Source organism: Thermothelomyces thermophilus, chromosome 4 (genome assembly GCF_000226095.1).
Source record: "Thermothelomyces thermophilus ATCC 42464 chromosome 4, complete sequence".
Taxonomy (NCBI): domain Eukaryota; kingdom Fungi; phylum Ascomycota; class Sordariomycetes; order Sordariales; family Chaetomiaceae; genus Thermothelomyces; species Thermothelomyces thermophilus.
The window spans coordinates 4,658,951-4,685,714 of NC_016475.1; the positions used below are offsets into that span (position 1 = coordinate 4,658,951).

Below are 26,764 nucleotides of genomic sequence, written 5' to 3' on the forward strand. Positions count from 1 at the left end.
ACTAAGCATTGCTAATTACTATAAGAGATAACTCTAGTGTTGTTATAAACCTTTTGGCTTTACCGAATCCCTTAGACGACCTGCCTGCTTGTCCTGTTTAATCTACCTTTGTCTGAACCCTTTTAGAAGAAGTCTGAGTTAGGCTCGTCACATAGGGCTAAAAACCCTAGATATACTAATATAGCTAGACAGGAAGACAATTAATTAATTATGGTAGTAATTCTCTTTTAGTAACGCTCTTAATTATAGTAATACCTTCTCTTTTAGCCTCCTAATGATAGTTATTATCTTCTATCCCTAGCGTTACTACTATAGACTTATAGGTATATTACTTCTTAAACCTCCTAATGTCCTTTATAATAGCTATATATAGAGACTCCTTCTTACCCCTAGATAGAGATAGTGACTCGATATCCTCTTCCTACCTATCTTTACTATCTGTAAAGTCAAATCTATCATTGTTACTATCGTCAATTGACATTATAGTTACGCCGCTAATCTATATCCTAGGACGTTCAGGGGATAGGAGTTTAACTTCTAATAACGGCTTCTTAGCTAACCAGGGGATTAGGACTTCTTTTCTATCCCTAAAGTCGGAAAATACTAATAGTTAATAAGATCTTTAGTAACGAGAGAACTAGATTCGATAAGCTAATATATATATCCTTTGAAGGTAGAATCTTTGTCATTTTAAAGCGACCAAGGTCTTCTAACTATATTACTACTAGTGGCTGGAAGTCTAGTATCCTTTAAAGAGTCATTATCTCTATCTAGGGTCAAGAAGGAGTCTCTATATATGGCTATTATCAAGGACATTAGATATGTCTGGCTATATTAGCATGTCTGGGGGTTTTGGCCCTACCTGTCGGGAGACAGGTAGTAGTCCTGAACTAATTAGTTAGTAACTAACCACCAGGTAATTGCCATATATAGTGACAGCGAGCCTCCTGACCATCCCTTGAAAGCTCTTTCAGAATGTTGTGGTCGTCTTTTTGTCAAACTCCCCGCTCCCGCCTAACGGCGCCAAACCGCTGCTCTAGATCCCGCTCCCGCTCTTGCCGATTCCCCCGACGATGGATCAGCTCCCGCCCGGAAACGCGCCTGGCTTGGCCTACAACTCCCTCCAGGTAGGGACAGTCGTCGCCTTCGGCGTTACCTACGGGTTTTGCACCATCTTCCTTGCGCTTCGCTACTTCCAAGCCGTCACTATGGTAAAGAAGATCGAGCTGGACCTAAGTGAGCCGACATTTTCGAGTCTGTCTATGGGCGAGACAGCCCCCAGAGATGCTTATATATAATCCACAGTTATCCTCACGCTTTCTTATGGCGCTGCCCTGGTCTACTTTATAACAATGGTTGTTTGTGAGTACTTCCATGCCGTCCCCCGTGGCTATGTTGACCGTACTGGCACGAGCTGATGTGGATGCGGCAGTGATGCGCCATGGCTGGGGGAGACACATTGCTGAGCTGAACATGACGGACCTCCTGGAGTTCAACCAGGCCTTGCTTCCCAACACCCTAACCTATCTCATAACGCCAGCCGTCACCAAGATGGCCATCCTGGTGGTCCTGTTCAAGATCAACCCCTCTATTATCTACCGCGGCTGCGTCGTCGTCGTCGGCGTTAGCATCTTCGCCTACACTTTGGTCTTGACCAGCATCGCCGGCGGTCCCTGCAGTCCTCTCAAGGAGGGGACGCTTTCGTGTCTAATGAATATTGCCCTTTCTCAAGCCGTGCTCAACATTGCCTCGGACCTTGCTGTTGTGGCGTTGCCCATTCCTACGATTTTGGCGCTACAGCTCTCGGCGAAGCAGAAGATCATAATCAGCTCTATCCTAGCCCTAGGATCCGGGTACGTTCCATTACCTTTGCACCCCAACCCCTCAAGCTGTGATTGCTAACACCACCGACAGAGTCGTCATCTGCTCCATTGCCCGTCTCCCATACGTCCACAAGATGTTCAACGACACCGATACCACGTACACGGAGGCCATCCTGGGTGTGTGGTCCATTGTCGAGATCAACCTGGGCATCATCTGCGGCGCGGCGATGCGAATGAAGCCGCTGATAATGCGGTGGCTGCCACAGCTCAGCCTGTTCTCATCCACGGCTAAGTCTAAGTCTAACGGCAAGTCGGCGCCCGGTTTTCTCGGCACATCGTCCGCAGCGCTGCGCACCGACCCGCGCAAGGCGCAGCACACGTACCAGCTCCATAGCATCCAGAAGAGCAGCGCCAACCCCAACAGCCAGGACAGCGACATCCACGTCTACCGCGAGCACGACGTCACCACCGAGCACGACGGAAGGAGCAGAGGTTGCAGCGACACCGACAGCATGGATAGAATCAATGTTCCTGCGTGAGCGACGAGATGGTAGATCTTTAGATCCATGATTTCGTTTCTTGCTCGTTGGTTCACAAATACGAGTCCCATGACATAAGGTCATCTGCGGAAGTACAGCCCGCATAGCAATTACAGTGAATGTGACCCGCCTAGGCAAGCAGATCCAATAGCTCGCGGCTGTCATCCAGATCGCCGAGCCACAAGGTGCCAGGTCTAAAATCTTATTTTTCGTGATTCATTACCGGGGGCTAGCTGCTGCCAGGCTCGCAAATACAAAAGAGAGAAGGCCTCCTGGCCTTCGAAGGAGGGGACATCAGACCGCCAGTTCTAGCTCGAGCCTTCTAGCCAAGCTGTCAGAAGCTAGGGAGCTTCTAAAGCTCCAGCCACGAGCAATGCAAGCCACCCTTGCAAGCTCGTGGACGCACAGATCATCTTTCCTTTGTCTATTTATATCGCTCTTTCTCTCCTTTGTAGATAGTTCAACAAGGCACTCTTTCTGTTCCTTCCTTGCCACTACTCTCAACGCCTCCTGAATGCTTATTCGAGCTCGCAACTGCGTTCGGCACAAGCTATACATTGGCAGTCTTTCCCGGATCCATCAGCCAGCCCAGGTTCCTCCCCGCCAGCCGTGCAGATGGGGAACTAGTACCCTATAGAACAGAATAAAGTCCTGTCGCGTTCGAATCTCTGCTCTCTCCTATCTTCGAGCCAACGGTGCGCAAACACCACATCACCAGGTGTTCGACGGTCTCTTGCCCCTCCCCACACTCGCCTTAGTCACGACCCTTAACACAACACCAGCCCCAGCAATGCAGAAACTCTCCACAACCCAGAAGACACACAAGGCGACACCACCAATCCTGCCGGTCGAGTATACCCCCAGCGAATCCTTCTGTGGGATTTTCCCGCAAGGCAGGAGGAAATATGGAATCGACTGTTCGACCCATCCTTCGCCTCGCAACATACGTTCCCATCCCAACACCAGCTGGACTATATACAATCTCTCATTACACCCATCAGTAGCGAACACAGCCTCCGGCATTACGAGCGCGACACCGTGGAGGATACGGTACAAAAGCTGGTTGATGCGGTATACGACAACCCGGTGCTTCGAGCCAGCGTTGGCCTGCGTAGAACCGTGACGTTTGAGAGTCATACCAATCTCGGCACCATCGATGGCAATCTCTCCGAACCTTCGGAGTCCGTGCCCCTCTCCGGAGGCAGTGCCGGGGAGGCTGCGCTCGCACCGCCTGCAGCGGTCCGTAAACGCCACCATGTTGCGAAAGGGAAGAGCAAGGGCAACCGGGCGGACTAGTTCTGTATCTACAGAACATCGGATGGCGTAAACGTCCCCGCGATAGTAATCGAGTATAAGGTACCATATAAGTTAAGCCCGGACGAGTTGGTGACGGGTCTGATGTCCGAAATCCAACTAGAGCAAGACGTGATTAATAAGGACGGCCGCGAGGACCTTGTATTTGTAGCAAGGACGCTTGCTCCTGCCGTCGTCGCCTAACTCTTCTCTTATATGATTCTTGGTCTCCTGGTCGTCCTGGCATAGGTCAAGCCAGATCTAATTAAAATCCTACTTCTTAAATTCCTTAGTGAACCTAAGCTATTATTAATAAACTAGGTCCTTTAGGAGAGATATAAGATATTACCTATACCTTTATCGACTGCTATACACGAAACCGCTCTCTTATACTATCCGGCATGCCTCCCGCCTGTCGTTGATCTTAGCGTCTAAGAACAGCTTATCGTCTACATCCGCTTTTCGCCGTCGCTCGTTACAGTCGTCAAAGCCAGCTAGTTTATTAATGACAATAGTATAGCACTTTATATTAGCAAAAGAAGGTCGATCATCAAGTTATTAAGGGTTCGACTAGGAATAATAAGTATAAACCATCGAGTCGGCAGGTTAAGAGAGTTTAGGGAGTTACACTAGCGGCCAGGAGGGAGGCCTAGCCTTTATACATCGAAACATGAAGCAAGACTACGCTACCAAAGACGGATATCTTAACATTTGACGGTAGGGTCGCGGCCGTTTTGCGGCGTTTTGCCTTGCCCTCTAGATAAAATAGCCCTTACCAGCTTGACTAAGGGAGAGTAGACGGGATCCCGTATTTTCTGGTAGGTATGGTCGTATATGCTCGGATGTCGTGACAGAGCTCCTTATAATAGGCTTCGTAGGCTCTCCTGACATTGTGTCGCTACATGCTGGATTGGTCCCCCCCCCCCCCCCCCATTCTAGCATGTAGTGGTGGGAGCCCGCTTGATATAGAAGAGCGGACGGGATCCCGAATTCTCTTATGACATTGGTTATATGTGCTAGGTGGTGAAGCAGACTGACTTAACATGTGTTGCATTTAGCAACGGGAGGTTGGGTCGCCTGGTGATGGTTATGATGGTTACGAGCACTTCTGGGCATACACTTCAAGTCGAGAAAGAGCTGTTCAGACTGCCGGATTTGGCTGGCGCCTGCCGCCTTTTTATGCAGTCATGACAGTGAGAGGCCCCTCGACGCGGGGTCCCACGGAAGTACGGAATAATAGCTTCTACTTTTGGTTCCCGCGTTAGCTACCTGACGTCCCACCTCCCCCACCTCCACAATAGGGATACATAGTATACGCCCAGACAGGGATGTATATATGTTTCGCTTGCTCTCGACTCTTCAAATCCAGAACCCAATGTTCGGCCTCGATGGCCGTATTTTGCTCTGGTCGCTAGGAGTTTTACGTCCTCTTCCCGGCAGGATCCCTCGAGTCGTGCACTGTACATCACGGACTCGGCTTAGACTTCGTCCATCAGGATCTAGGAGGCTTCTCCCTGGCGAGCCAAGAAATTACCCCTTTGTCTATCACATCGACTTGCCGGAAGGATACGTACCTGATTACATGATGTACCACATCCAGCGCCAACCCGTAATGTATATACATACTCCGTATAGTTAGATGTCCGGGTGTCCAGGTGGCACCTCTCAACAACCGACCCAATGTGGGACCACACCCCACCGTAACGCCGGGTCGGCTCGTCACTGCATGCTTCCCGCCCTAGGAAGGTTCAAGTTGGAAAAAGCCTTTGGTAAGGTAGGGCACCAGGTACGGTAGGGTACCAGGTACCTGGTACTCAAGGGTGTCATTGATCTGCATGAATGCCGATATCAGCAAGCTGGCGCATGTTCGTCATTCCTTAGTGCGATGTTGCTGACAATCTCTGTTATAAACTAAAGACTCTGGTGTTCTCAAACAAGCCCACTTGTAAGGGGACCCTGCTTTTTCTATTCCACTTACACAAGCTCCACACTCTATTAGGGGAGAATCGCTGGCGCTGATGTCAGGGTGAGGGGTAATTACGGATTAATTAGTGAGAAGGCATCTTGCCAAGGTGCCGGGTGGACGTTTACCAGGTATCATGATATTGGAGAGTCGCATTGTCTCTTTAAGAAGATGAGTAACCTAAGATAAGGTAGGTACCCATATAGCCCTACCCTTTAGCCCTTCACGCCAACACAGGCGTAAGTGTAGGCTTGCAGGCCACGGCAATCCTTCCCGCCAACGCCGCCATTCCATTTAACAAAATTATCGACCGAGATGGAGTTCTTAGAGGCAATGCCAGCACACGTGTCGCCCGGGTTGACGTAGACGAACTTGTTGCAGTTCTTGACCATACCCGACTGTGTCGGGGTGGGTGTCGGAATGCCATTTCCAGTGCTCGTAGGCGTGCCTCCGGTGACACCGATGCATATGAAGGTGTTGGCTTGCAAGCTACGGCAGTCTTTCCCGCCGATGCCAGCATTCCACGAGACGAGATCACTAGTCGAGATGTGGTACAAGGAGGCGAGGCCATCACATGTATCGCCGGGGTTGACGTAGGCAAACTTGTTGCAGTTGCTCACCATGCCAGGGTGCACGGGCGTAGGCGTCGTGATGCCGTTTCCAGCCCGCGTCGTGGTTGCCGGCGGGGTGCCTCCGATGATACCCACGCAGGCATACTGGTGAAATAGGAAGAAGTTAGCGTTGCTATCCCTGAGACGTGGGGAGGAGGGGCACTGTGGTTAGGTGGGGGAGGAACTGGTGTGTAAGGTATTACCTACCGTTGAGGCCCAGAGGCCAGAGCAGTCTGCTTTGGCTGCAGGGTTCCACTGGAGGAACTGAGACGCCGAGATGGAGTAGAGAGCCGCGATGGTGTCACAGGTCTCATCCTTTTCGACAAAATGGAACTTGTTGCAGTTTCCGACCATGCCGGATTGGATCCAAGAGTGGCGTAGTCACACCATTGCCGGAGCGAGTGGTGGTGGTCGAAGGGGAGGAGGAAATGGTCGAGCGAGAAGTGGTAGATGGGGCTAGGGTGATGGTCGAGGTCCGGGTGCTGGTCGGCTTGGAGGACGATGTGGCCGGGGACTGGGTGGAGGTGGTCATAGGCGGATCGTCGGTGACGGTACCCACCAAGCAGTACGACTTGCTGGTATCGAGATCTGGGCACGTAATTCCGGGATTCAATCTTTTGAGATCCTCGACCGAGAGTGCCCAGGCATCTGCAAAGCTCTGGCAGCTGTCACCGATGCTGGGAGTCATGGAAAACTCGCAGTTAATAGCACGGCGAGACAGGGCACGGCCACAAACCAGTCCTGGGACGAGCCCAGAGGCGACAATGGACAGGTATCTGAGCTGCATTCTTTCAGCCTTGAGCCGAGACTTGATTTGAGGCATTAAAGAAGAGAGAAAGGCCATATCCTGATGCCTCAAAGACAAGCTGCAGGGTTGCAGACGCAGACAATCCCACTCATGTTATACTCTTCCTTCCAGATTCATTGATGTCTTGAGTCTCGAGGGAAAGTCTGCCGAGACCGGGCCCATTGACTCAGATGAGGCGATATGTGTGTTGGTGAAGGCCTCAGGATCCAACACGCAGCCAAAGGGAAACCACAGCTGCAAAAGAAGGTCGATATTGCGGCTGAGGCCGTTCATGTTCGAGTGTCACATTTTTTCCTGCGTTGCAACGCTTAACTGGCATGGTTACTCTCGGAGACTCTGTGGCGGTTTCTCGGTGCTGTTGGCGGCTCGCATCTGGCAATTCCGTAGTTGAGTCAGGGGTTGACAAAACAAAACCAACTCGAATCAAACCTTCCGCCAGTAAGGCTATTTCGATCATGGCGAAAACCGTACTCTGTAACTAATAATGACTTGGTCCTTGCGACGCCAACAGGGTCACCTTAGCTGGTACACAGCAGAGCAGCAAACGTGCTATGGAGGCGTCGGAAGCGCTAGGCCTGGCCGGGAAAACTTTGTTCATACGTTCTGTATCAACGGTATGACACTGTCCGTTGAAACGGTGTTCGGTGGTGCTGGGGCGCGGGATGTGATGGTGGCCGGTGATGTGGAGCCCGCGGAGATCGGGGATAAAACAAAGGCGCCAAGCTAGCCAAGCCGGCCAAGCGGCCCGCACATAATACGTAGGGTGCACTCTTAAGTGTATGTATTATTGTACCAAGGTACGAAGTTATTCGCAGGTGTTATAGCTAGGCGCCAAGGTACGAAGGCACGAGGTCCTTGTGCGGCTGCGAATCTGGGGTAAATGGGTAATGATTCAATGCAACGTCTGTTGGTTCGAGGATCCTGCACTAATAAGACAGGACGCCCCCTATGTTCGTTGGCCAGGCACAGCCCGTTCGAAATTTCCGTTCCCCATTTTTGCCGCCTTCCGTCCTGACACTCTGCCCATCACTAGAGGTACTTACCTTTGTAGGTAATATAGTGCCTCCTCGCCGCCACCAGCAACCTCAACCACACATCGTTGTTCACCAACAAACTTTTCGATTCCGTTCGACGCCGCGACAAAATGCACCTCTCCTCCTGGGGGCTATGGCCCTTCCTGGCCTCGCTGGTCTACCTTGGCGCTGTTGCCGACCCTGCTGGTGTACTAGAAGTCGACCTGGTCTTCCCACGCAACGAGACATACGCGCCCACACCCTATATGCCGATCGTGTTTGGTTTCCGAAACGGCGAGCTTGCTCGGCGTCTCAATCCAGAGATTCTCGTCACAATGCGCAACTCGACAGCCCTCGGGGACATCAGCAGTTACATTGAGACTCCAGTGACTGTGAACTGGACTAGCAACGAGCCCAACTTCGTGTACACCGTCTTTCAGAACGAGTTCGCGATCGAGGGGACGTGGTGGATCGCATGGGATGTGTGGTGGACAACTTGTAAGGTGGAGGATGATGGGCTTATCCACGGCGATATCACGCGAAATCACTCCAGCCGGTTGTCCGACTTCGTCATCAAGAAGGGCGGGAAAGCAGTCGACTTGGTGGCTATAACAGCCAACGACAAGACCTGTCCTGAGACACTGGGGATCACCATCAACGTTACCGACACGACCGCACCCATTAGTTTCGCAAACCAGCCAGTCCCATTACGCGTCTCCTATCCACGATTGGAAACGTGCGCGTTGGTAGCATCCTCTACCCCGACCGCGAACCCCTGCTTGGTCCGGATCGACTCTACCGCTGCTGCAGCCATCTCTGCGTCGGCGAAATCCTGGCAATGCATCTTGGATCGGACACCGGACTGCCCAGACAGATGGAAGAAGAATACCGCCCAGCAGCTGGCTGTTGCGGGGGCGGCGTCCTTTGCAGCTGCGCTCGGAGCGTTTGGGTTTCTTCTTCTAGCATGAACGTCACCGGGGAAGAGTTGATTGGTTCAATCATCCTAATCTTTTTTCCTTTCTTTTACACGAGGTTGCAGTACAAGTACACGTGTTGGTGCGTGCTGTTCGCATTGCTTCGATCAATATTTAATTACCTTGTAATTTAACACGCAATATCGGCATTGCTCCAAATTCCCCTCTCTTTTGTGTGTCTGGCTGCTCCCGTGGGCTCATTTAACTTTGCCTAATAGACCGCTCACGATGCGCATAAATGTTGTTACACTGCATGAGGCTGTTGGTGCAAGAACTTCCTGTAATCCGTACCCGGTGGTTAGTTGCTGACTAATTAGTTCAGGACTACCACCTGTCTCCCGACAGGTGGGGCCAAAACCCCCGGACATGCCAATATAGCCAGACACATCGCCACCAAATTTCCCATACATTCGCGTCTTTGCAAAAGGTGCCATCAAGTTCAATTTAAGTTCAATTACCCTTGCAACAACAGCCTCAAATAGCTGCAAATAGTTCAATTGTAAACTGGGCTCTGAAAAGCTCAAAAACGTAGTAAAATTCAATTCCACCCGGTTGCAACTAGTCGAATAACGGGTCATATGACTCGCCTTCGTCTCCCTCCATATTATACCCCCTATCCCCATCGCTCTTAACGCTCCCAATTACAGTAGTGCCTTCTCTTTCAGCCTCCTGGTGATAGTTGCTATCTTCTATCCCTGGCGTTGCTACTACAGACTTGCGGGCACGTCGCTTCTTGAACCTCCTAATGTCCTTGATGATGGCTATATATAGAGACTCCTTCTTACCCCTGGATAGAGATAGTGACTCGATATCCTCTTCCTGCCCATCTTCACTGTCTGTGAAGTCAAATCTGTCATCGTCGCTATCGTCAATTGACATTGCAGTCGCGCCGCTAATCCATATCCCAGGACGTTCAGGGGATAGGAGTTTGACTTCTGACAACGGCTTCTTGGCTGACCAGGGGATTGGGACTTCTTTTCCATCTCCAAAGTCGAAAAAAGCCAGTGGCTAACGCTCCTTTGGTAGAACCCAGAGAGGGTCGTTATCGTCAAGAGGAAGATAGTCGTTCTTGTTAGTCTTTTCCAAGAATTCGGTAAAGGTTGCTATACAAAGGCGACGCCTATTAGTGCCAGGAATCTTGTTCTCTGGGCGCCTTTTCCAGACTTCGTATTCCTCCCTGTACTCTTGTTCAATCCGCTTGACGGCAATATGGGTAGCTTTTCAGCTGGCATCTCGAATTGCCTTAGCGCTCTTCTGAGCTCGGATCTCCTGAAACCGTCGAATCTGCCGGACGGTCACACTTGTCATAACCTCTCCTGTTAGCTTGATAAGTTGGCCTTGTATTTTCTTAGTAGATAGTGCGGCCAGACGGGCTCTCTTGTCCTTGGCGAAGTTATTCAGATATTCGTATGCCAGCTAACCCTTATTGACTATCAACGTAATATCCCGAAAGTGTTCTTGTATTAGCGAACTAAAAAGCTCAAGATACTGCTCTTAAATATGGTTGATACCTTTTTTTACGCGTACCTATCGCTCGTTATCAGGAATCATTATAGGATATCTGACGCTCGTACTAGATGACACTTTCTCCCTGATCTAGTCTATTATAATATGTCGGTTTAGTAGAAAAAGACCAGTCTTTTCGAATCCTGCTATAATATTTCGGCGTTTGAAACTAGCATCCCAGATTTCCTAGAATCCTCTGACAAAGTCTGCCCGGGTAAACGTAAGATCGCCATTTCGAACTACCTGCCGGAGACGTCATTGATATGCTTCCTTAAGATGGCGAAAGACTCCTATATCCATTGGCTAGATAAAGTATATTAAATGGGGAGGGAGGAAGATAATGATAATGTCAAACGAGAGGTAGTATTCGTAAAGCTCAAGGTTATAATGTTCTGTAAAGTTGTCTAGAATAAGTAATTAGTATATACGTTCTTCTAATGGCGTAGATATATGGACTAAATCTTCAGGGGTAACGTTGTCTAGGTTAACAAAGTGTATACCGAGAGCAGGACTAAAGTTGCAATAGTCATAACCAAACCATTCCTCGAAGCTTATACTATGTCGCTAGAACTCGGTATAGACGGCGAAGGAGTATTTATTAAAATGTTGTATCTAATCCATTGTAATCTTAGTGTTGTTAAACGCTATCTTTGACTTATAGAATCGAATCTCCTTATCAAGACCGTCGACATCCTAATCTTCTAATAGCCACTGTTTGAAGATACAGAATACTAGGATAGTATCGCCAACAGCGTTTCTGGCGCCAATTATACTTATCGACTCTCGGTTATAAAGGTCTAGAATCTCTAGCTAATAAAATACTATAGTAAGCATTCTATATTAGTATCCAGGGAGGGAACTAACCTTCTTCTTCTTATCCGTTTTGACTGTCAAGATCTCAAACCGCCCATTTAACATTACAAGCATACATCCAGTTTCGTCTACGTTCCAACAGCTAGATACGGTAATCTTGAAGCTTTCGATGGTATCCTCGAGCTTATTAAAGAACATCTCTAGTTCTTCTACCTGCTACTCGGCCGAGAGTCAGTTTACTTCGACTGGTTTGAAGAATGTCGGCTAAAACCATGGATGATCCTGTTTCCAACGCGACCACCAGTGCTTATTGACAGGAGGGCAGGGAGGATCGCGACGTGCCCGTAAACGGTTGGCAGCATCTTGGAGAAGATCTTTGGCAGCGAGAGAACCAGATTCGATGAGCCAGTACGCGTATCCTTCGAGGGCCGAATCTTCGTCGTTTCGAAGCAACCAAGGTCTTCCAACTACGTTGCTACTGGTGGCTGAAAGACCAGTATCCTTCAAAGACTTCAAGTGCCGGCCAACCTGGGTCTTTCTAGTCTTGAATAGCTGAGCCGCGTGCCGAATACTGGGTTGCTTTCTATGGGGTAAACGGCTGGTTCGGTGGCGAGCTTGAGCGGCAAGGAGCCATTTGGCGGCCCGTATACTAGCCGGTTCCTGGATTTGGTCAGTCAGAGGCATCGTATACAGGAGAGTAGGTTCAACTGGGCTTGTGGCAGTGGTTGTGTCTTCGAGTATAGGGAGTTGGCTGGTAAAATTGGACACGGATTTGGACGCATACCTGTCCGGCTATATTGGCATGTCCGGGGGTTTTGGCCCCACCTGTCGGGAGACAGGTGGTAGTCCTGAACTAATTAGTCAGCAACTAACCACCGGGTACTTCTTCTGCCCAAGACCCGATTGACGGGCGCGACCCCAACGTGGAAGCGGGTCCCAAGTTCAGCATCCCTGCAGCCCTGAAAATCGCGCCGGCGCCGGGGAGTACGCGGTTGTAACCTTGTTCCCCGGCCCAATCATTTAGCTACAAACTAGTTACTCCGTAGCTGGTCAAATTCCGGACCGAGGTGCGGACGGAGCCCAGACCGTGCTCGAACGCGGATTGTTACCCCACATTCCGACCACTTACCATAGTAGGCAATTGTTGGCCCAGGAGCTGCAAGACCATGACATAACGGAATGCACCTATTTTTGTTGTCTTTGAGGAGTGCTTTCTTTTCCACGTAGTTAGGTTCTTTTCTGTCCGCTTAGAGCGGCATTGGCATTGCTGTCTCTATATCCGTTGCTTTCGGTACCACAGGAGGTGTTCGGCTTTCGGTACAGGAAGTGGAGAGGATGGTTTACGAACAGAACCAACTGCATAGTAGGTGCCTACCCAATCACACAACCCCCCCCCCCCTGCTGCTATAATGTATACGAGAAGGCCGACAATAGAACCAACATCTCCGCACACCCGGTGACGGGAATATCGGGCCCTGCTGATTCCCATGGTCGAGACCCCCCGGGCTGACAGCCAGCCGCAGGCACCCTCTCATCGTGCCGGGCCGGTCTCCGGACACTGACAGTAGACTGAATACAGCCACAACCAACTCACAGGTCCCCAAATCCTACCATAACGCAACTCGATATGATCGAGCGGACGGACCTTCTGCAGATGGTTAGATGACTGCCAAGTCTTGAGCCCCAACAGCTTGTTAGCAGCAACCTCGAGGAGGCTGAGGCCGTGATGCGGGAGGAAATGAAATGAAGAAGTCATGGGATTCAGTCGCTCTAAGCGAGAGTTCGAAAGGAAACCGGAGATTTGATTAGTATATAAGTCGGTCTCTGAGACCATCTTTCGCGGCCACCTGAAGAAGCAAGTGCGAACAAATAGCAATTGCCATTGTTTTCTTCTCGCGGTTCTCTTTTACCTCTTTGGTTATCCGACCTCTGTCGAATCGGCCGCCGGCAACCATGGTGGCTTCTTCATGGTTCACCGCGCCGCTTGTGGCTGTTGCCCTCCTGCTCTCTCTCGATGGAGCTGTGGCGAAGAAGCCAACATTCAGGCCTCCCTCCCTCCCAACGTACGACGATGATGCGGCTTGCCCAGAGCGATGCAGCGTTTCCGGGCCCAGTACGGGGAACTGGTCCGTTTATCCCAACTTCGAGCCCATAAGGAAGTGCACGCAGACCATGTTTTACGACTTCTCTCTCTACGACTCGGTCGACGACCCGACTGTCAACCACCGGATTCATGCTTGTTCATCTTTCGGTCCTGATTTCTCCATCATCCCCGGCTCCATTACCAAAACTGCTTACGCCTCGCCTGCGCCCGCCAAGATCCGGTTCGAGCTTGGATGGTGGAACCGGGGCTACGGCCTGGCTGCCCCCGGTCTCCGGTCCTTGGTAAAGCAACTCCGCGCCTACATCGATCACGGACACGGCGACGGCGCCGCGGACAGGCCTTTCATCATATACGGCCAGTCTGGTCAAGCCACCATCGGTCTCTATATTGGCCAGGGTCTGCTGAGCCAGGGCCTTAGCAAGTCTGCACTCAAGATTCTCCAAGACAATCTCGCGAACTCGGACGTCTCAGCACCGAGCCTGGCCATACAGCTCTGTGGCCAGGGCTACGGTAGTAGCCATATCTTTGGGGCTATGGTCACCAGCAATGGAACCTTCGCTCCCATCCAAGAGGCTATCAGGACATGGGCCAATGCCACGTGCCTGTCCTTCGCCGGATCCAAGGAGTTCCCCGGCGAGGTCATGTTTACTACGCCGCTCTTGCTCGCCAATGGCACCGCCAACTCGACCGTCCGGGCTCGGTCCCTCCGCCCCTATGCGGCTGAGTGTCGGACAGTGCAGGTCGAGGCCGGTGACAGCTGTGGGACACTGGCCAAGAAATGTGGCATCTCTGGTGCCGACTTCACCAACTACAACCCTGGAGCGAGCTTCTGCTCCACGTTGAAGCCGAAACAGCACGTGTGCTGCTCGAGCGGAACGCTTCCAGACTTTCGCCCTGTCACCAACCCGGACGGCTCATGCTACTCATACAAGGTCAAGAGCAATGACAACTGCGCTGACCTCGCCGCCGAGTACGGTCTTACGGTCGACGAAATTGAGAGCTTCAACAAGAACACCTGGGGCTGGGGCGGCTGTAAGGTCCTATTCCTTGACACCATCATGTGCCTTAGCAAAGGGGCTCCGCCATTCCCAGCTCCGATCTCCAACGCTATCTGCGGTCCGCAGAAGCTCGGCACCATCCCGCCAACGGACGGCTCCAATATCGCAGACCTTAACCCCTGTCCGATCAATGCCTGTTGCAACATCTGGGGCCAGTGTGGCATCTCCAAGGACTTCTGCATCGACACGAACACTGGGCCCCCGGGGACGGCTGCCCCCGGTACCTACGGCTGTATCTCCAACTGCGGCCTCGATATCGTCAAGGGAAAGGGGACCGGCTCCATCAAAATCGCCTACTTTGAAGGCTTCGGCCTGGAACGAGAGTGTCTTTTCCGGGACGCCTCCCAGATCGATAGGTCCAAATACACACACGTCCACTTCGCCTTCGGCACGTTGACCCCGACCTATGAGGTTAACGTTGGCGATATACTGTCCTCGTACCAATTCACCCAATTCAAGCTTATCTCTGGGCCTAAGAAGATCCTATCGTTTGGGGGCTGGGACTTTTCGACCTCAAAGGCGACTTATTCCATCTTCCGTAACGGCGTTAAGGCCGAGAACCGTCTCACCATGGCTAAAAGCATCGCCAATTTCATCAAGGAACACGACCTCGACGGCGTCGACATTGACTGGGAATATCCAGGAGCGCCTGATATCCCCGATATCCCTGCGGGCGAAGAGGACGAGGGAACCAACTACCTGGCCTTTCTTGTCGTCCTAAAGAACCTGCTTCCTGGAAAGAGCATCTCCATTGCCGCACCGTCGTCGTATTGGTACTTGAAGCAGTTCCCCATCAAGGCCATCAGTCGGATTGTGGACTATATCGTCTTCATGTCCTACGACATCCACGGCCAGTGGGATGCCCACAACATGTGGTCCCAGGACGGATGCGTTACAGGCAACTGTCTACGGAGCCATGTCAACCTGACGGAGACTAGGCTGGCGTTGGTTATGATTACTAAGGCAGGTGTCCCTGGCGAGAAGGTCATTGTTGGTGTGACTAGCTACGGCCGGTCCTTTGACATGGCTCAACCCGGCTGCTGGAGCCCCGACTGTCAGTTTACGGGGGACCGTCTGAACTCGAACGCAAAACCGGGGAGGTGTACCGGTACGGCCGGATACATTTCCAACGCCGAGATTGACGAGATCTTGGCCGGCGGGGGATCGAGCGGGGGATCGAGCCAGGCGCGTGCGGGACGAGTCGTCGCGAGCTTTGTTGATACCAGTAGTAATACGGATGTGCTGGTCTACGACAACAACCAATGGGTCGGCTATATGAGCGAAAAGACCAAGAAAACCCGTACGACCCTCTATACGGGTTGGGGCTTGGGAGGTACGACCGACTGGGCCAGCGATTTACAGCAATACCACGACGTCCCCGGGCCGGCAAAGGACTGGACAGAGTTTAAGCAACTCATCCGCGCCGGAGAGGACCCGAAGTCCGACCACTCACGCGAAGGCGACTGGACTAAGTTCGACTGTACGAACCCGTACTTGGTCGATAAAACATTCTACACGCCTACTCAGCGCTGGAAGAACTTGGATACGGATGCTGCGTGGCGCGACGTTGTTAGGATCTGGAAAGAGACCGATAAACCCCGCAATATCATGTTTACGGCCTCAGTCTCGACTACGCTTTACATCTCGGCCGACGTCGACTGCAGAAACCTAGAGGATTGCAACACGACCGAAGAGTGCTCAGCGGGCCTCAACGGGCCGTACTCTGGTCCTGCCGCGCAGTTCATCTGGAACTCGATGGTAAAGATCCATGCCATGTACCACAACTACGTTCTGATGCTCGAAAGGGCCACCTCTCTCGTTAGCATGGCACTCGACGACATGCAAAAAACATTCGCGCCGGTTCCGGTGGAGGAAGATAAGGCGTGGCTCTACCTCCTCATCGACCTCATCACCCTTGGCACCCTTACTGTTGCGGGGCCCTTGTACAACAGGCAACTGGGGATGTATGTCTATTTCTCCGACAAGTCTGTCGACGACATCAAGGACACCACCATGACCCTGATTGGACAAAGCACGACCATCGCCAAGGATGTGTTGTCGACCAAGCAAGAAGCATGGACTGAGAACTTGCAGGCTAGCTTCAACAATATGTTGAGCCGGGTCATTGAAGGTTGGCAGAATGCCACATCTCTCGCCGTCAATAAGATATTCAGCGGCAGTGAAACGTCCCTCAACATTCTTTGGGACGTCATGTCGGATGGAAAACTCATCGAGGGCATGCCGCCACCGGGAAGCGGGCCCCCCCCCGACCCCGGAAACATCCATAACGAGCTCCAAGCCAACGTGAAAAAGTCGATTTATGCTTTCGCCATCCCCAACCTCTGGCGCGTATCGCAGACGTTTGCCTTCATCCTCGACTCGGGTTTCGGGTGCGACGTCGAGAAGCCGCTGCAGGACTACCTCGAGGACGAGACCATGGAGGCCACAGGCGCCTGCGTCGACGGAAAGCGGTACTACCTGGTTGCCCCGATCGGCGAGTCCAGGACATGCGACTGGGTGAACGGAATGTGGGATTGCACACTTTCCAACAAGTTCTCGGCGCCTCCGGGACTGGACAGGCTCGGCGCCGACTTCGGCTATCTCACCAAGGAGGACTTCATCAAGGGTTCCATCCGCACGTGGCTCAAGAACGGCAAACGGAATGCCGGCGGCGGCATGCCGGACGTGACCGACATCGATACCATCAACAGCCTTATCGACCTCGATTTCACCACGCCGGGCTTCATCCACCTCCCCGTCTGCAGCCCCGAGCGGGCGTACCAGACGTGGGACACGAGCTCCTCGGGCTATGGCGCCAACTACCCGTGCGACCCCCCGCCGGGTATCAACAACTGCGGCGATTCGACCTTTGAGGATCAGACCAGCGCCGCGTCGCCTAAGGTCGAGGATTGCCTGCAGATCATCAAGAACATCCAGGACGACGGTAAGACCGAGTGGACCATCCAGGTTCTGGGCAAGAACCAGCGCGAGATTGCCAAGTTTGGGGAGTGCCGCTTCGGCGTCGAGGCGACCGAGCAGACCGGCAACGCCGACTTCAAGGTCGGCGGCCAGGACGTCATCGACATCATCAACGACGCCGTCGAGAAGTTCGGCGGGAGCGGTAGGGTCGGCGCCAAGGGAGACATGTCGTGCAACGGCAACATCAAGGGGCAGGCTGTCAAATGGGGTATCTACTAATAACGTACCTTAGGCACCTTACCTACTCCTGCTTACATGCACCATGTTACCATAATGTAATTATCCTTTTTCTTTCCTTCCTCTTCTCTTCTCTCCTGTTCTTTCTCCTTTTCTTGTGTGTGTGTTTCGAAACAAATGTATAAAAGTTGATAGCTCATTGTACACCTTGGAAGAGGGATTCTGGCTGGACGATATTTTAATTATTAGTTTCTTATCCCGTCTTAGCACACAATCTATGATGAACATACGTAGGTACAGAGCAGCCAGATGACTCCCGTTTTTGGGCATCCGAAACAGGAGAAATGGGAATGCCGCCACCTTCAATCAAGCGTCGGCCGGTGGGAGTCCGATCTCCACAACCCAGGGCAAGTGTGGCCCGTTGCTCTCGCTCAGGCTCTGGACGGCGGCGTTGACGAATAGAGTTTGCCGGCCCGGCGTCAGGGGATGAACTTGAAGCGGGTCCGAACCGTAGTGGCATGTCGCGCGGTAGCCAAGTTGTTTGAGTGCCATGAGTCGCTCTTCTTTTTCGAGTACTTCCCGGGTCGAGTCCCATTTTGTCGGGCCGAGCGTGGCCAGGGACTCAATCGCGGTCGAAGCGCCGTTATCGATGTCGGAGAAGTGCGAGGGCGATTCGCTGGCCTTGTCACCGCGCCAGGTGATAAGTTTGGAGCCCCAGCCTTTGTGGATGTGGCCGAAGCAGTGCAGACGCGGACGGGACCGTGCTACGGCGGCGAAGAGCTGGTCGCAGCCGCCGCGCTGCTTGGAGGCAGTGAGATCCAGAACGCCCATTGGGGGCCCGTGTGTGATGACGACATCGGCACCGTCAAGAGCGAAGTTATGCTCGTCACCGCGTCGGTACTGAAACCCCCAGTCAGCTTCGAGTGACGGCGTATATGGGCTCGCGTATACGGTGAGCCTCGCGCCGTTCTGGAGGTTGAAATGATGGGTGCCTTCGTCCAGCAAGATGATATTTGACGATGCTGCTTCGGCAAACAGCTGCCGTGCTTTGCCAAAATATCCGTACTCCTGCCGCACCAGGTCTGGCGCAATGGAAAACGTGGAGATGGCATGGTTAACCTTCTTTTGGAAAGCGGCTATGTCGAGGGTGAAGTCGTGGTTCCCTGCAATGACCAGCTTAATCGGGGCCTTAATGCTTTTGAGAAGCTCCAGTGATGTCCGGAATTCGCTCAGCTTGGACTCGTCGGTCAGATCGCCGCAGTGTATCGCTACATCTGCAGCTACATCAGGGGCAGTTAACCCTTTTTCAGCGTGGGTGTCGGAAAGAATGAGAAATCTTGTCTTGATGTCCATGGTTGATGAATAAGACAACTGATCGAGGGCGCTCCGTTTTTTTTCTCTTGTTGGGTGTTTCAAAGTAGGTCAAAGGTTTCTTCTAAGGGCTTGAGGGTAAGGTGGGCCAGGAGCGAAAACATTTGAGCCTCCCGGATATCTTGAACTATATTATACCTGACCACCAGTCAACATGCGCAGCCAGTTGCTCGGGATACGCTGCAGGTGAGCTGCGTACTTCGTCATACTTTGTGGCAGACTTTGCCTCCACTGTGCATCAGGGATGTAATATGTGATCATGTCTTGAAGGACCCGGTATAATTAACTAATTAATATATTACGCGCCGCATATTCATGGAAGAACCAGGAAAGGGGTAAGAAGAACTTGGTGAAATCAAACTCTCATCAGATGTAATTAACGTGCCCAAATGTTATTAACCTCGCCCTCGGTACATTGACTGTGGTTGTCGGTCGAAGGTGTTGCAGGCCTTGACCCAAAGGCGGTTGTTGGGAACAACCATGGCCGCGATTTTCCCAGAACGTGCATCTGTATACCGACCTACGCATTGCGTACTCTTAGTCGTAGCTGTTAGGGTCTCGTTATGACGTGGTGGAATGGTTATTAGCTCTCTTCCCCAGATCAAAGCCAGGCCGACCTGCTTCTTATACGTTTGAGGCCTGCTTTGTGCTGCCTCCCATTGCTGTCGTCTATCACAGTCAACATGGCGAGTACTACCAGATAACATACTATGGAATCCTACGGTGTTGACAAGCGGGTTGTGCTGTTTAATTTCAGGGAGTCCGCAGCAATGAGAAGTGCAGTATTGGCGAGCTGTGCAGAACGCGCTGCCGCGTCAACGTTGCCATGCACGCTAACATGCACCTGATGTTATTCTGGAAAGAGAACAACATTCGGCACACTACAACGAGAACCATATTGCTGGCCTGAGTTGTACAATTTATGTGGGAGTGAAACTGCATCTCATTAGGTCGTCCACGCTATATTAAACTTGGTTATCATGGTATCGTCATTATGCTGCATTCCTAAGAAGTAAGTCCACCGTCTAACCACGCTGTTTGTCGAAAAGCCAAGGGTATTTGATGCCTGTATGGATGATAAGAAAGGCGAGAGACTAAGGAAGACAGAATTAGGGGTTGACAACCTTTTGAGGTGTCTGGCGGACAAGAGTGACTTGAAGGGCAGTTTTGCTGTCGCCGAGTCGAACCCGTGCGACTGTTCTCCCAGCTTCAACTCTTATCTGAGGAATAGCGTGCGTTTTCGTCGTGATTCGTCAACATCATGTCTACCCGATATTTTTCACCCGAAGGAGAGAAGTAGGTCCGTATGTTTGGACTCATACGACTGCTCTCCTGACTTCGGGGCGGAAGAAACCGTAGTGCCAATCGTAGATGATGTTGAAGAAGAGGAAGAAGCTTTTTAAGTCCTGTTAGCATCGACGATCCACATAGGTGCGGGAAGCCAGACAGGGCGTACAATGCAATGAAGCTGAAGGCTTCGACTGTGAGCAGTTTGTCGTTCTTGCTGCTGCTCCAGTCGGAAGCGATGAAGGTTACCACGACGAGCCAGAGGTACGAGAAGATCAGGTTGAACAGGAGGATGAATCCCGGAGAGATGACGAGGAAGAAGGCCAGGGGGAAGAATGCCGATGTCAAGACGGCCTGCGGAAAGGCGTTTTAGCACAGTGTCGAGGATCAACAGCCAGCTTTTCAAGTTTCGATTTGGGGAGCTGTTGGTGTTTGGGAGGCTACTAAGTAAGACTTACAATCACCAAACTATAGATGAGATGGGTACCGCGGTAATCAAGAGATACATAGTAGGCCAGAATGCCCATGACGATGACGGCCGATGCCCATACTAGGGCACTGCTGGCGAGCAGGAAAGTGGTGAGCCCGGTTCGGGCACGTGTCTCTCCGTGGATCATGGTGTTTGGTCTGTCTGAAATGCGCGTTTGGTGTTGTTAAGGTTGTGTGCCGGATGGCGGTGAGGCTTGGGGATACGGTCTGGTTGGCTTCTTGCTCCTGCGCCGAGACTGGCAGAAAGGCACTGGGTCAGATTTGCGGACACTAAAAGACGGTGCAGAGAAGGGTTTCGGGAATGGGTAGTTTAATTATATCAATTAATTAGTACTTGCTTTTGAGCAGTCGGAAACGTGCCGAAGTCAACACAAGCCGCTACGTCATGATCGATAGAGCATGTTTTGTTTCCAATAGTATTCCGTGTTCGCTTCTCTCCGATGGGACGAATGACCACTCGCGTCAAGACTTTGCAGCTTGGTGTGAGGTGACTACGAAGATCGTCGAAGGGAAGAGAAGGGCACATGCATTCAAGTTACGCCAGGAACTGGGTTTGCTAGGGCCTACGAGCCACTCACGTTGAGCTCTACCGTGCCAAGGGTCGCCGCCGAGGGCTTGGAGTCTCGACGTGGTTGCCGAATGAGAAATACAGCAGGGATAAAGCTTACGTCATAAGTATCAGACCCTGATTAGCTAAACCAACCCTCCGCTGGGCAGCTCTGGCACATTCACTGCTTTCTCGCGATGCTCTGTGTGGGCAACAACGACAAGAAAGGGGGAAGAAAAAAGAAAAAGAAAAGAAAAGTCCCACGGCGACGCGACGCGATCTGTTTCTGTAGCAGATGGATGGATGGATGCGGAAATCAACGATCTTCGTATATCTGCTATGGAGTTGACGGTGGTTGATTGAGGATGATGGAGGAAGAAGGAAGAAGCTGACCAGGGCCACCCTGCAGGGAAGATGTGGGTGGCTACAACCCTGGTGGGGCCGGGAACCCTAGTGGGGCCCGGTCCACCACAGTTTCAGAACTATCTCCAACCCGTACTCCGTAGTGTACGCCGCCTCTAAAAAATTAGCTCTTTCTTCACCGCAGTACCCCCTCGGCAACACCCGACCTACCATTACTGGCCATTAACGTGGCCCAAGCCGAGAACGCTTCTCATAACCAGCCGCAGCTTTTCTTCCGGGTTTGCAATCATACCGTTACACCTCCATGCGACGAACCTGTCTGGGCGAACCAGGACGCAGCCGTCCTCGGCTACCTCTCGCTTCTTGGCCCAGTCAAAGTAGATATCCTCGTAATCCTGCTTCCAGCCGATCGAGTAACTGGCCATCTCCACGCCCAGCGCCTCCGAGACGGATCGGGCGGCATCCTTCCAGGCCTGCCCCCCCGGGCCGGTCAGCAGGCAGAAACGGCCATGTCCTGCGAGGTCGATGGTGGAGATTGGTTTGCCGGGGACCCGCGTGTTGACCCAGACATGGGGCAGGCGGCGGCCGGGATACGTCGTGATCTGGTGCGTCTTCACCTTGCAGGCGCCTTCGGGCAGCGCCGGCGGCGGGCCGGCCTCGTCAGCCAGGTACACGGCGTCCGAGACGTAGTGCTGGTTCATCTCGATGCCCAGGCCGTGGAACTCGGTCGTCGTGGTCTCGATGGCCGCCTGGAACTCCTGCCGGCGCTTGCGGCCCTTCTCGCCCGGGTCGTCCAGCTCGGCCAGGATCTCGAGCCGCTTGTTCAGGTCCGGCTCGAGCATGCCGAGCGTCCTCTGCCAGTGGATGTGGTCCCGGAGCCCCTGGTTTGCGCGCGTGATGATGTCGACGCCGACCGGCTGGCGCTCCTTGCTGAACGACTCGAGCAGCTTGGGCCCCGCCTTGCCAGACATGACGTAGTCAATCTTCCACGCGAGGTTGAACGCATCTTGGATGCACGTGTTGGAGCCGAGACCGTTGAAGGGGGGGTGTCGATGTGTGGCATCACCGAGGCAGAAACTAATTAGGTAAGGTAGGTAATGTTAGACCGTGACGGTTCCCCGTGACAAGTGGATCATTTGGACCCCTAAAGGACAACAAGGGAACAATGGAGGTTCGGGGCAGGGTCGTACATGTTACCATCCGAGTAGTACTCGGCCACGGTCTCGTTGATCCACCACTTTCCGACGTGGAGCAGTTCGGCCTTGACGGAGTCATCGCCGATACACTCCCTCACCCTAGCCATATACTCTTCGTCGCTGGCGTCCATCGCTTCGGCAGTAAGGTCAGAGCCCGGCGCTGGAAGAAAGATGAACATCCACTCGTCCCACGGTCGCACCATGCGTACAATGGCGGCCCATCCCCAAGGGGGCGCGGTGGTCTCCTCGGGACGGAAGACCCAGTGTAGGTTTCCGATGCGGTTCGCAATGAGATGCGACAGGTCCGCCCGCACGAGCACATTCAATGCCAGCCCCTGCCCGGGCTTCTTGATGAGGGGGATGCCGAGCTCGCGTACGACTTGGCTCCTAGCACCATCGCAGCCGAAGAGGTACCGAGACTCAATCTTGTACGTCTTCTGGGTGATTAGGTCGAGGACCTCGGAGATTACCGTTTCTGGAGTCGGCCGGGTGAAACGGAGAAACCTGGTGTTGAACCGAAGCGACCAGCCCTTGTGGACCGCCCTCCTCGTGAGGATAGGCTCGAGGAGGGTCTGCGGTAGGTCGACGTGGTTGCAAGGACTAGCCGCCTCGTAGTCACCCTTAAACCCGTATCAGGTCAGCACCGGGCGAGGAAGATGGTAGCATGGATTTTTTTTTTTTTTTTTTTTTTTCGTGGGGGGGGGGGGGGGGGGACGAGAAGGGCCGTTGGTGCTGGCCTGTCACGGAAAAGGCTTTCCCTTACTTTGTGCTTTGGGTCGTGACCCCACGAGTACACCCGCGCGAACTCTTCGCCAGCCATGCTACGGCACCATCGGGTATGGGCCATGTGGTGGCTAGGGGTGGCGACATCAAGACAGGCCTGCTCTAGGCCGATGTCCCGCAGACATTCTACACGCCATTCCGGGTTTCACACTGTCAGTAGCCCGAACAGACAGGCTTGTTGAATACTCTGTCGTAAATGGTGAACGCACCCATCCCGGCCATGTTGGTGATGTGAGCACGTGGAGTCTCAGCCGTTCCCGGCGCCGCAGCTATGATTATCCCCTTCCTGCCTGCATTGGTCAAGCAGTGTTAGTAAACATCTTGTCTCACTTCAGGGTCCAATCCGAATGGCGGACACTCGTTACACAGATCTGTGCCCGCTCAGTCCCCTATTTATGAACGCCATCACATACCATGAGCAGCGAGAAAACAGGCAAGCGAGGCCCCGGCCGGGCCGGCCCCGACGATCAAAAGATCCGTCTTGACCACCTCATCACCCGCCATCTCGAACTGCCTGATAGTGCTTGTTTTGGTAGGTAGCTTTTGTTTGCGTGGCAGATTTGAGTCTCAGCAAATGCAACTGGGCTTAGGTGAGTACTGCGTAAAGGGTGTATTGTAAGGTATGTACATATGTATGGTACTTTAGTCTGGATTAGTGCTCGTCGAGCAGCCGATCGCGGGTTGAGACGCCCTGTAAGCGGACCCCCTGGAAAAGGACATCCTGTTTCAGGAAGCGGGCTCCCTGAGTCATCCATGACAAAGATGGCCCAAAGGTGGACGCAGGTACGTCCATCCTCCGTTGCTTGTTTACTTTGGCCGGGCGTCCTGCGCGATGAAAGCTGCGACCAACATGGCAATTGCTCTTCAAAAAGCCAACCCCCGCTTAATTTCGGGATAGCGGGGGAACGATGCGGGGGAAGCGGGGATTGGGCGGAGAATTTGTGGTTTCCGGTAATTAATACTGGGATCACTGCCGGCGGCGCTCCATGAATAAACTTCCCGGTAGGTATCCTGAAATTCGATAGCTAGCGTGACCTCGGGATGTCGACATAGGACATAGTCAGGAGACACCCCACAGGCACGAGGATGGAAAGTCCAGGTGGAGAATCCTTGCAACCTTGGGCTTCTTATAGTACACTCGATGGGCGGGCCGAAAGTTGATAAGAAGACCACGTGTCGGGATGATTACCCGTCGCATCTGAGTATCAGTCAATACGAAATAACCCGGACGCAGATTCAGCCCAAAAAACTGCCATTACGTGGGTGCAGGGTGCGGTATGTGAGAATTTCTCAAGAACAGGAGGCCACTTCAAGGGATGGGCGTATATCGTCCCATGTCATGTACCTACCTGGCTTCTCGTGTTTATATGTGTACCCACACTACATACATGCGCGTGTTCATCTGTGTGTGTAAGTTTGTACGTATGTACAGCAGATACATACATACAATCTGCGCGGGGACTTGATTTCAGAATCCATGGGTGATTAATTACAAACACCCGCAGGATAACTGACCGCACATATTCATGACGAGAGGCCGGGCCCTGATAGCAGGCAGGGACGGAACGCGAAAAAGGATACATACAAAAGAGAGAACGAGAGTACATCCATGACAGTCATGATCATCCTAGCGCAAGTTTCTGAAAATCGTAGGCCAGGACAGTTCACCCCTGAACAAGTGTTTCCTTGGCAACTGCCGGGACGAAAGGCGCCACCGGCTCCGGGTCGTCCGCACCATCCTCCTTCATGCCTCCCAGGATCATGGACTTGGGAGCCAGGGCCTGCCAGACCGGCGGGTCCGTGAAGGCCTTGAACTTCTGGTCGTGCCACTCCTTGGCAGTCACCCACCGCCCCTCGCTGTCCTGGAACATGGTGTCGTCCTCGGCCCGGAGGAAGTAGGCGATCGAGTAGCGGTGCTCGGTCGGGTTGAATGGGACGACGCGGTGGATGCACGACTGGAACTTCATGCCGCTAGCGAACCGCAGCGAGTCGCCGACGTGCACGAAGGCGCACCCGGGCTTGGGGCGGACAAAGCCCATCTCGCGGGCGCCGCACTCTCCGGGAGGGCGGATCTGGAGGCCCCACTGGTCGCTGAAGAGCAGGGTCAGGGAGCTGATGTCGGTGTGCTTCTGGTGCCCAATCTTGTCCTGGCCCGTCTTCACGGCGGGGAGGTAGTGCATCATGGAGAGCGTCGTGGTCGACGGACGGTCGTTGCGATGCGAGTTCTCGAACCGGTCCTTACCGGTCAGGCCCATGCCGGTCGAGAGAGCCGACAGGATGACCTTGGTGACGGTGTTGCAGCCGCCGATGGCCCGCTCCAGGATGCGGAGGTCGCCGCTGTTCTTGATGGGCGACGGCACCCGGGGGCTACCCTGCTGGATCTCGTCGCGCGAGACCTTGAGCATCTCGTATCCGTCCTTGGTGCCGGCGCCGAAGGCACCGGTGCGGTTGCCCACCGGCTCGTAGCCGAGGTGGGAGTCAATCAGGCCGTACTCGTTCTTGGCCTCGAGAGGCGCTTCGAAGAAGCGGTACATGAGCTTGAGGACCTCCTCGCGGTCCTCGAGCACCCGGCGACCATCGATGTTGTCGAGGTCCAGCTGGAAGTACCCTTCCTCGAGACAGGCCTTGACCACCTTGTCCACCTCAGAAGGGTCCTGGGAGAGCAGCCGGCTATAGTCAATGGTCCTCATGGGCCAGACAGGGACCTGCCTACCCTGCCACTCAACGGTCTCCGGAGCGTCAGTCATGGTGGCGATGGTATTTTTTTGGGATGCTTTGGATTCTGATAGTGCCCTGGATGGAATGAGAGATCAGTGTCACGCGCAGGCGATGCTCTCGTTCGAATCTCAAGGGCACGGGGGGGAAGGCTTTTTCAATTGCCTCTGGAAGCCGGCCAAGTCCCGGCAGTTGATAACCTCCCAGTTGATCTGATCCGAGTGACGATGCGTCAGTAATTCAGCATCCCCCGCACTTGATATCTCGTAGAAAGTGTGTTTGTGAGGGGTGTTGCATTTTCCAAAGCGAACTTGTCCGAGGTTCCGTCGACATTAAATTAAAGCCGCCGGGT

At 53.0% G+C, this 26,764-nt stretch overlaps 9 protein-coding genes across 9 annotated transcripts; 4 read left to right on the plus strand and 5 right to left on the minus strand.

Annotated features, from left to right (window-relative positions):
* Positions 1–1,073: 1,073 nt before the first annotated feature.
* MYCTH_53865 (uncharacterized protein) lies at positions 1,074–2,362 on the plus strand (the record flags this gene model as incomplete). The annotated part of the gene is made up of 4 exons (XM_003664658.1): positions 1,074–1,236; positions 1,306–1,362; positions 1,433–1,853; positions 1,915–2,362. 4 exons carry the CDS (start codon positions 1,074–1,076, stop codon positions 2,360–2,362), a joined length of 1,089 nt encoding a protein of 362 aa, XP_003664706.1.
* A 790-nt stretch (positions 2,363–3,152) lies between these two features.
* On the plus strand, positions 3,153–3,658 carry MYCTH_2111646 (uncharacterized protein; the record flags this gene model as incomplete). The annotated part of the gene is made up of 2 exons (XM_003664659.1): positions 3,153–3,214; positions 3,256–3,658. 2 exons carry the CDS (start codon positions 3,153–3,155, stop codon positions 3,656–3,658), a joined length of 465 nt encoding a protein of 154 aa, XP_003664707.1.
* A 2,055-nt stretch (positions 3,659–5,713) lies between these two features.
* Positions 5,714–6,909, minus strand: MYCTH_2307810 (carbohydrate-binding module family 50 protein). The gene is made up of 2 exons (XM_003664660.1): positions 6,437–6,909; positions 5,714–6,334 (listed from the first exon to the last, which is right to left on the minus strand). The coding sequence occupies exons 1-2, from the start codon at positions 6,581–6,583 to the stop codon at positions 5,834–5,836; spliced, it is 648 nt and encodes a 215-aa protein (XP_003664708.1). The 5' UTR covers positions 6,584–6,909; the 3' UTR covers positions 5,714–5,833.
* A 1,272-nt stretch (positions 6,910–8,181) lies between these two features.
* MYCTH_5342 (uncharacterized protein) lies at positions 8,182–9,018 on the plus strand (the record flags this gene model as incomplete). Its single annotated transcript, XM_003664661.1, has 1 exon — positions 8,182–9,018. The coding sequence occupies one exon, from the start codon at positions 8,182–8,184 to the stop codon at positions 9,016–9,018; it is 837 nt and encodes a 278-aa protein (XP_003664709.1).
* A 4,278-nt stretch (positions 9,019–13,296) lies between these two features.
* MYCTH_94536 (glycoside hydrolase family 18 protein) lies at positions 13,297–17,703 on the plus strand (the record flags this gene model as incomplete). The annotated part of the gene is made up of 1 exon (XM_003664662.1): positions 13,297–17,703. One exon carries the CDS (start codon positions 13,297–13,299, stop codon positions 17,701–17,703), a length of 4,407 nt encoding a protein of 1,468 aa, XP_003664710.1.
* Positions 17,704–18,027: 324 nt separating this feature from the next.
* Positions 18,028–19,014, minus strand: MYCTH_102226 (uncharacterized protein; the record flags this gene model as incomplete). The annotated part of the gene is made up of 1 exon (XM_003664663.1): positions 18,028–19,014. One exon carries the CDS (start codon positions 19,012–19,014, stop codon positions 18,028–18,030), a length of 987 nt encoding a protein of 328 aa, XP_003664711.1.
* A 1,097-nt stretch (positions 19,015–20,111) lies between these two features.
* Positions 20,112–21,044, minus strand: MYCTH_88195 (uncharacterized protein). The gene is made up of 3 exons (XM_003664664.1): positions 20,778–21,044; positions 20,489–20,673; positions 20,112–20,427 (listed from the first exon to the last, which is right to left on the minus strand). The coding sequence occupies exons 1-3, from the start codon at positions 20,934–20,936 to the stop codon at positions 20,349–20,351; spliced, it is 423 nt and encodes a 140-aa protein (XP_003664712.1). The 5' UTR covers positions 20,937–21,044; the 3' UTR covers positions 20,112–20,348.
* An 886-nt stretch (positions 21,045–21,930) lies between these two features.
* On the minus strand, positions 21,931–24,201 carry MYCTH_2128527 (uncharacterized protein; the record flags this gene model as incomplete). Its single annotated transcript, XM_003664665.1, has 5 exons — positions 21,931–22,795; positions 22,909–23,534; positions 23,678–23,823; positions 23,907–23,987; positions 24,111–24,201. The coding sequence occupies 5 exons, from the start codon at positions 24,199–24,201 to the stop codon at positions 21,931–21,933; spliced, it is 1,809 nt and encodes a 602-aa protein (XP_003664713.1).
* Positions 24,202–25,361: 1,160 nt separating this feature from the next.
* On the minus strand, positions 25,362–26,444 carry MYCTH_94532 (2OG-Fe(II) oxygenase-like protein; the record flags this gene model as incomplete). The annotated part of the gene is made up of 1 exon (XM_003664666.1): positions 25,362–26,444. The coding sequence occupies one exon, from the start codon at positions 26,442–26,444 to the stop codon at positions 25,362–25,364; it is 1,083 nt and encodes a 360-aa protein (XP_003664714.1).
* Between the last annotated feature and the right edge of the window lie 320 nt (positions 26,445–26,764).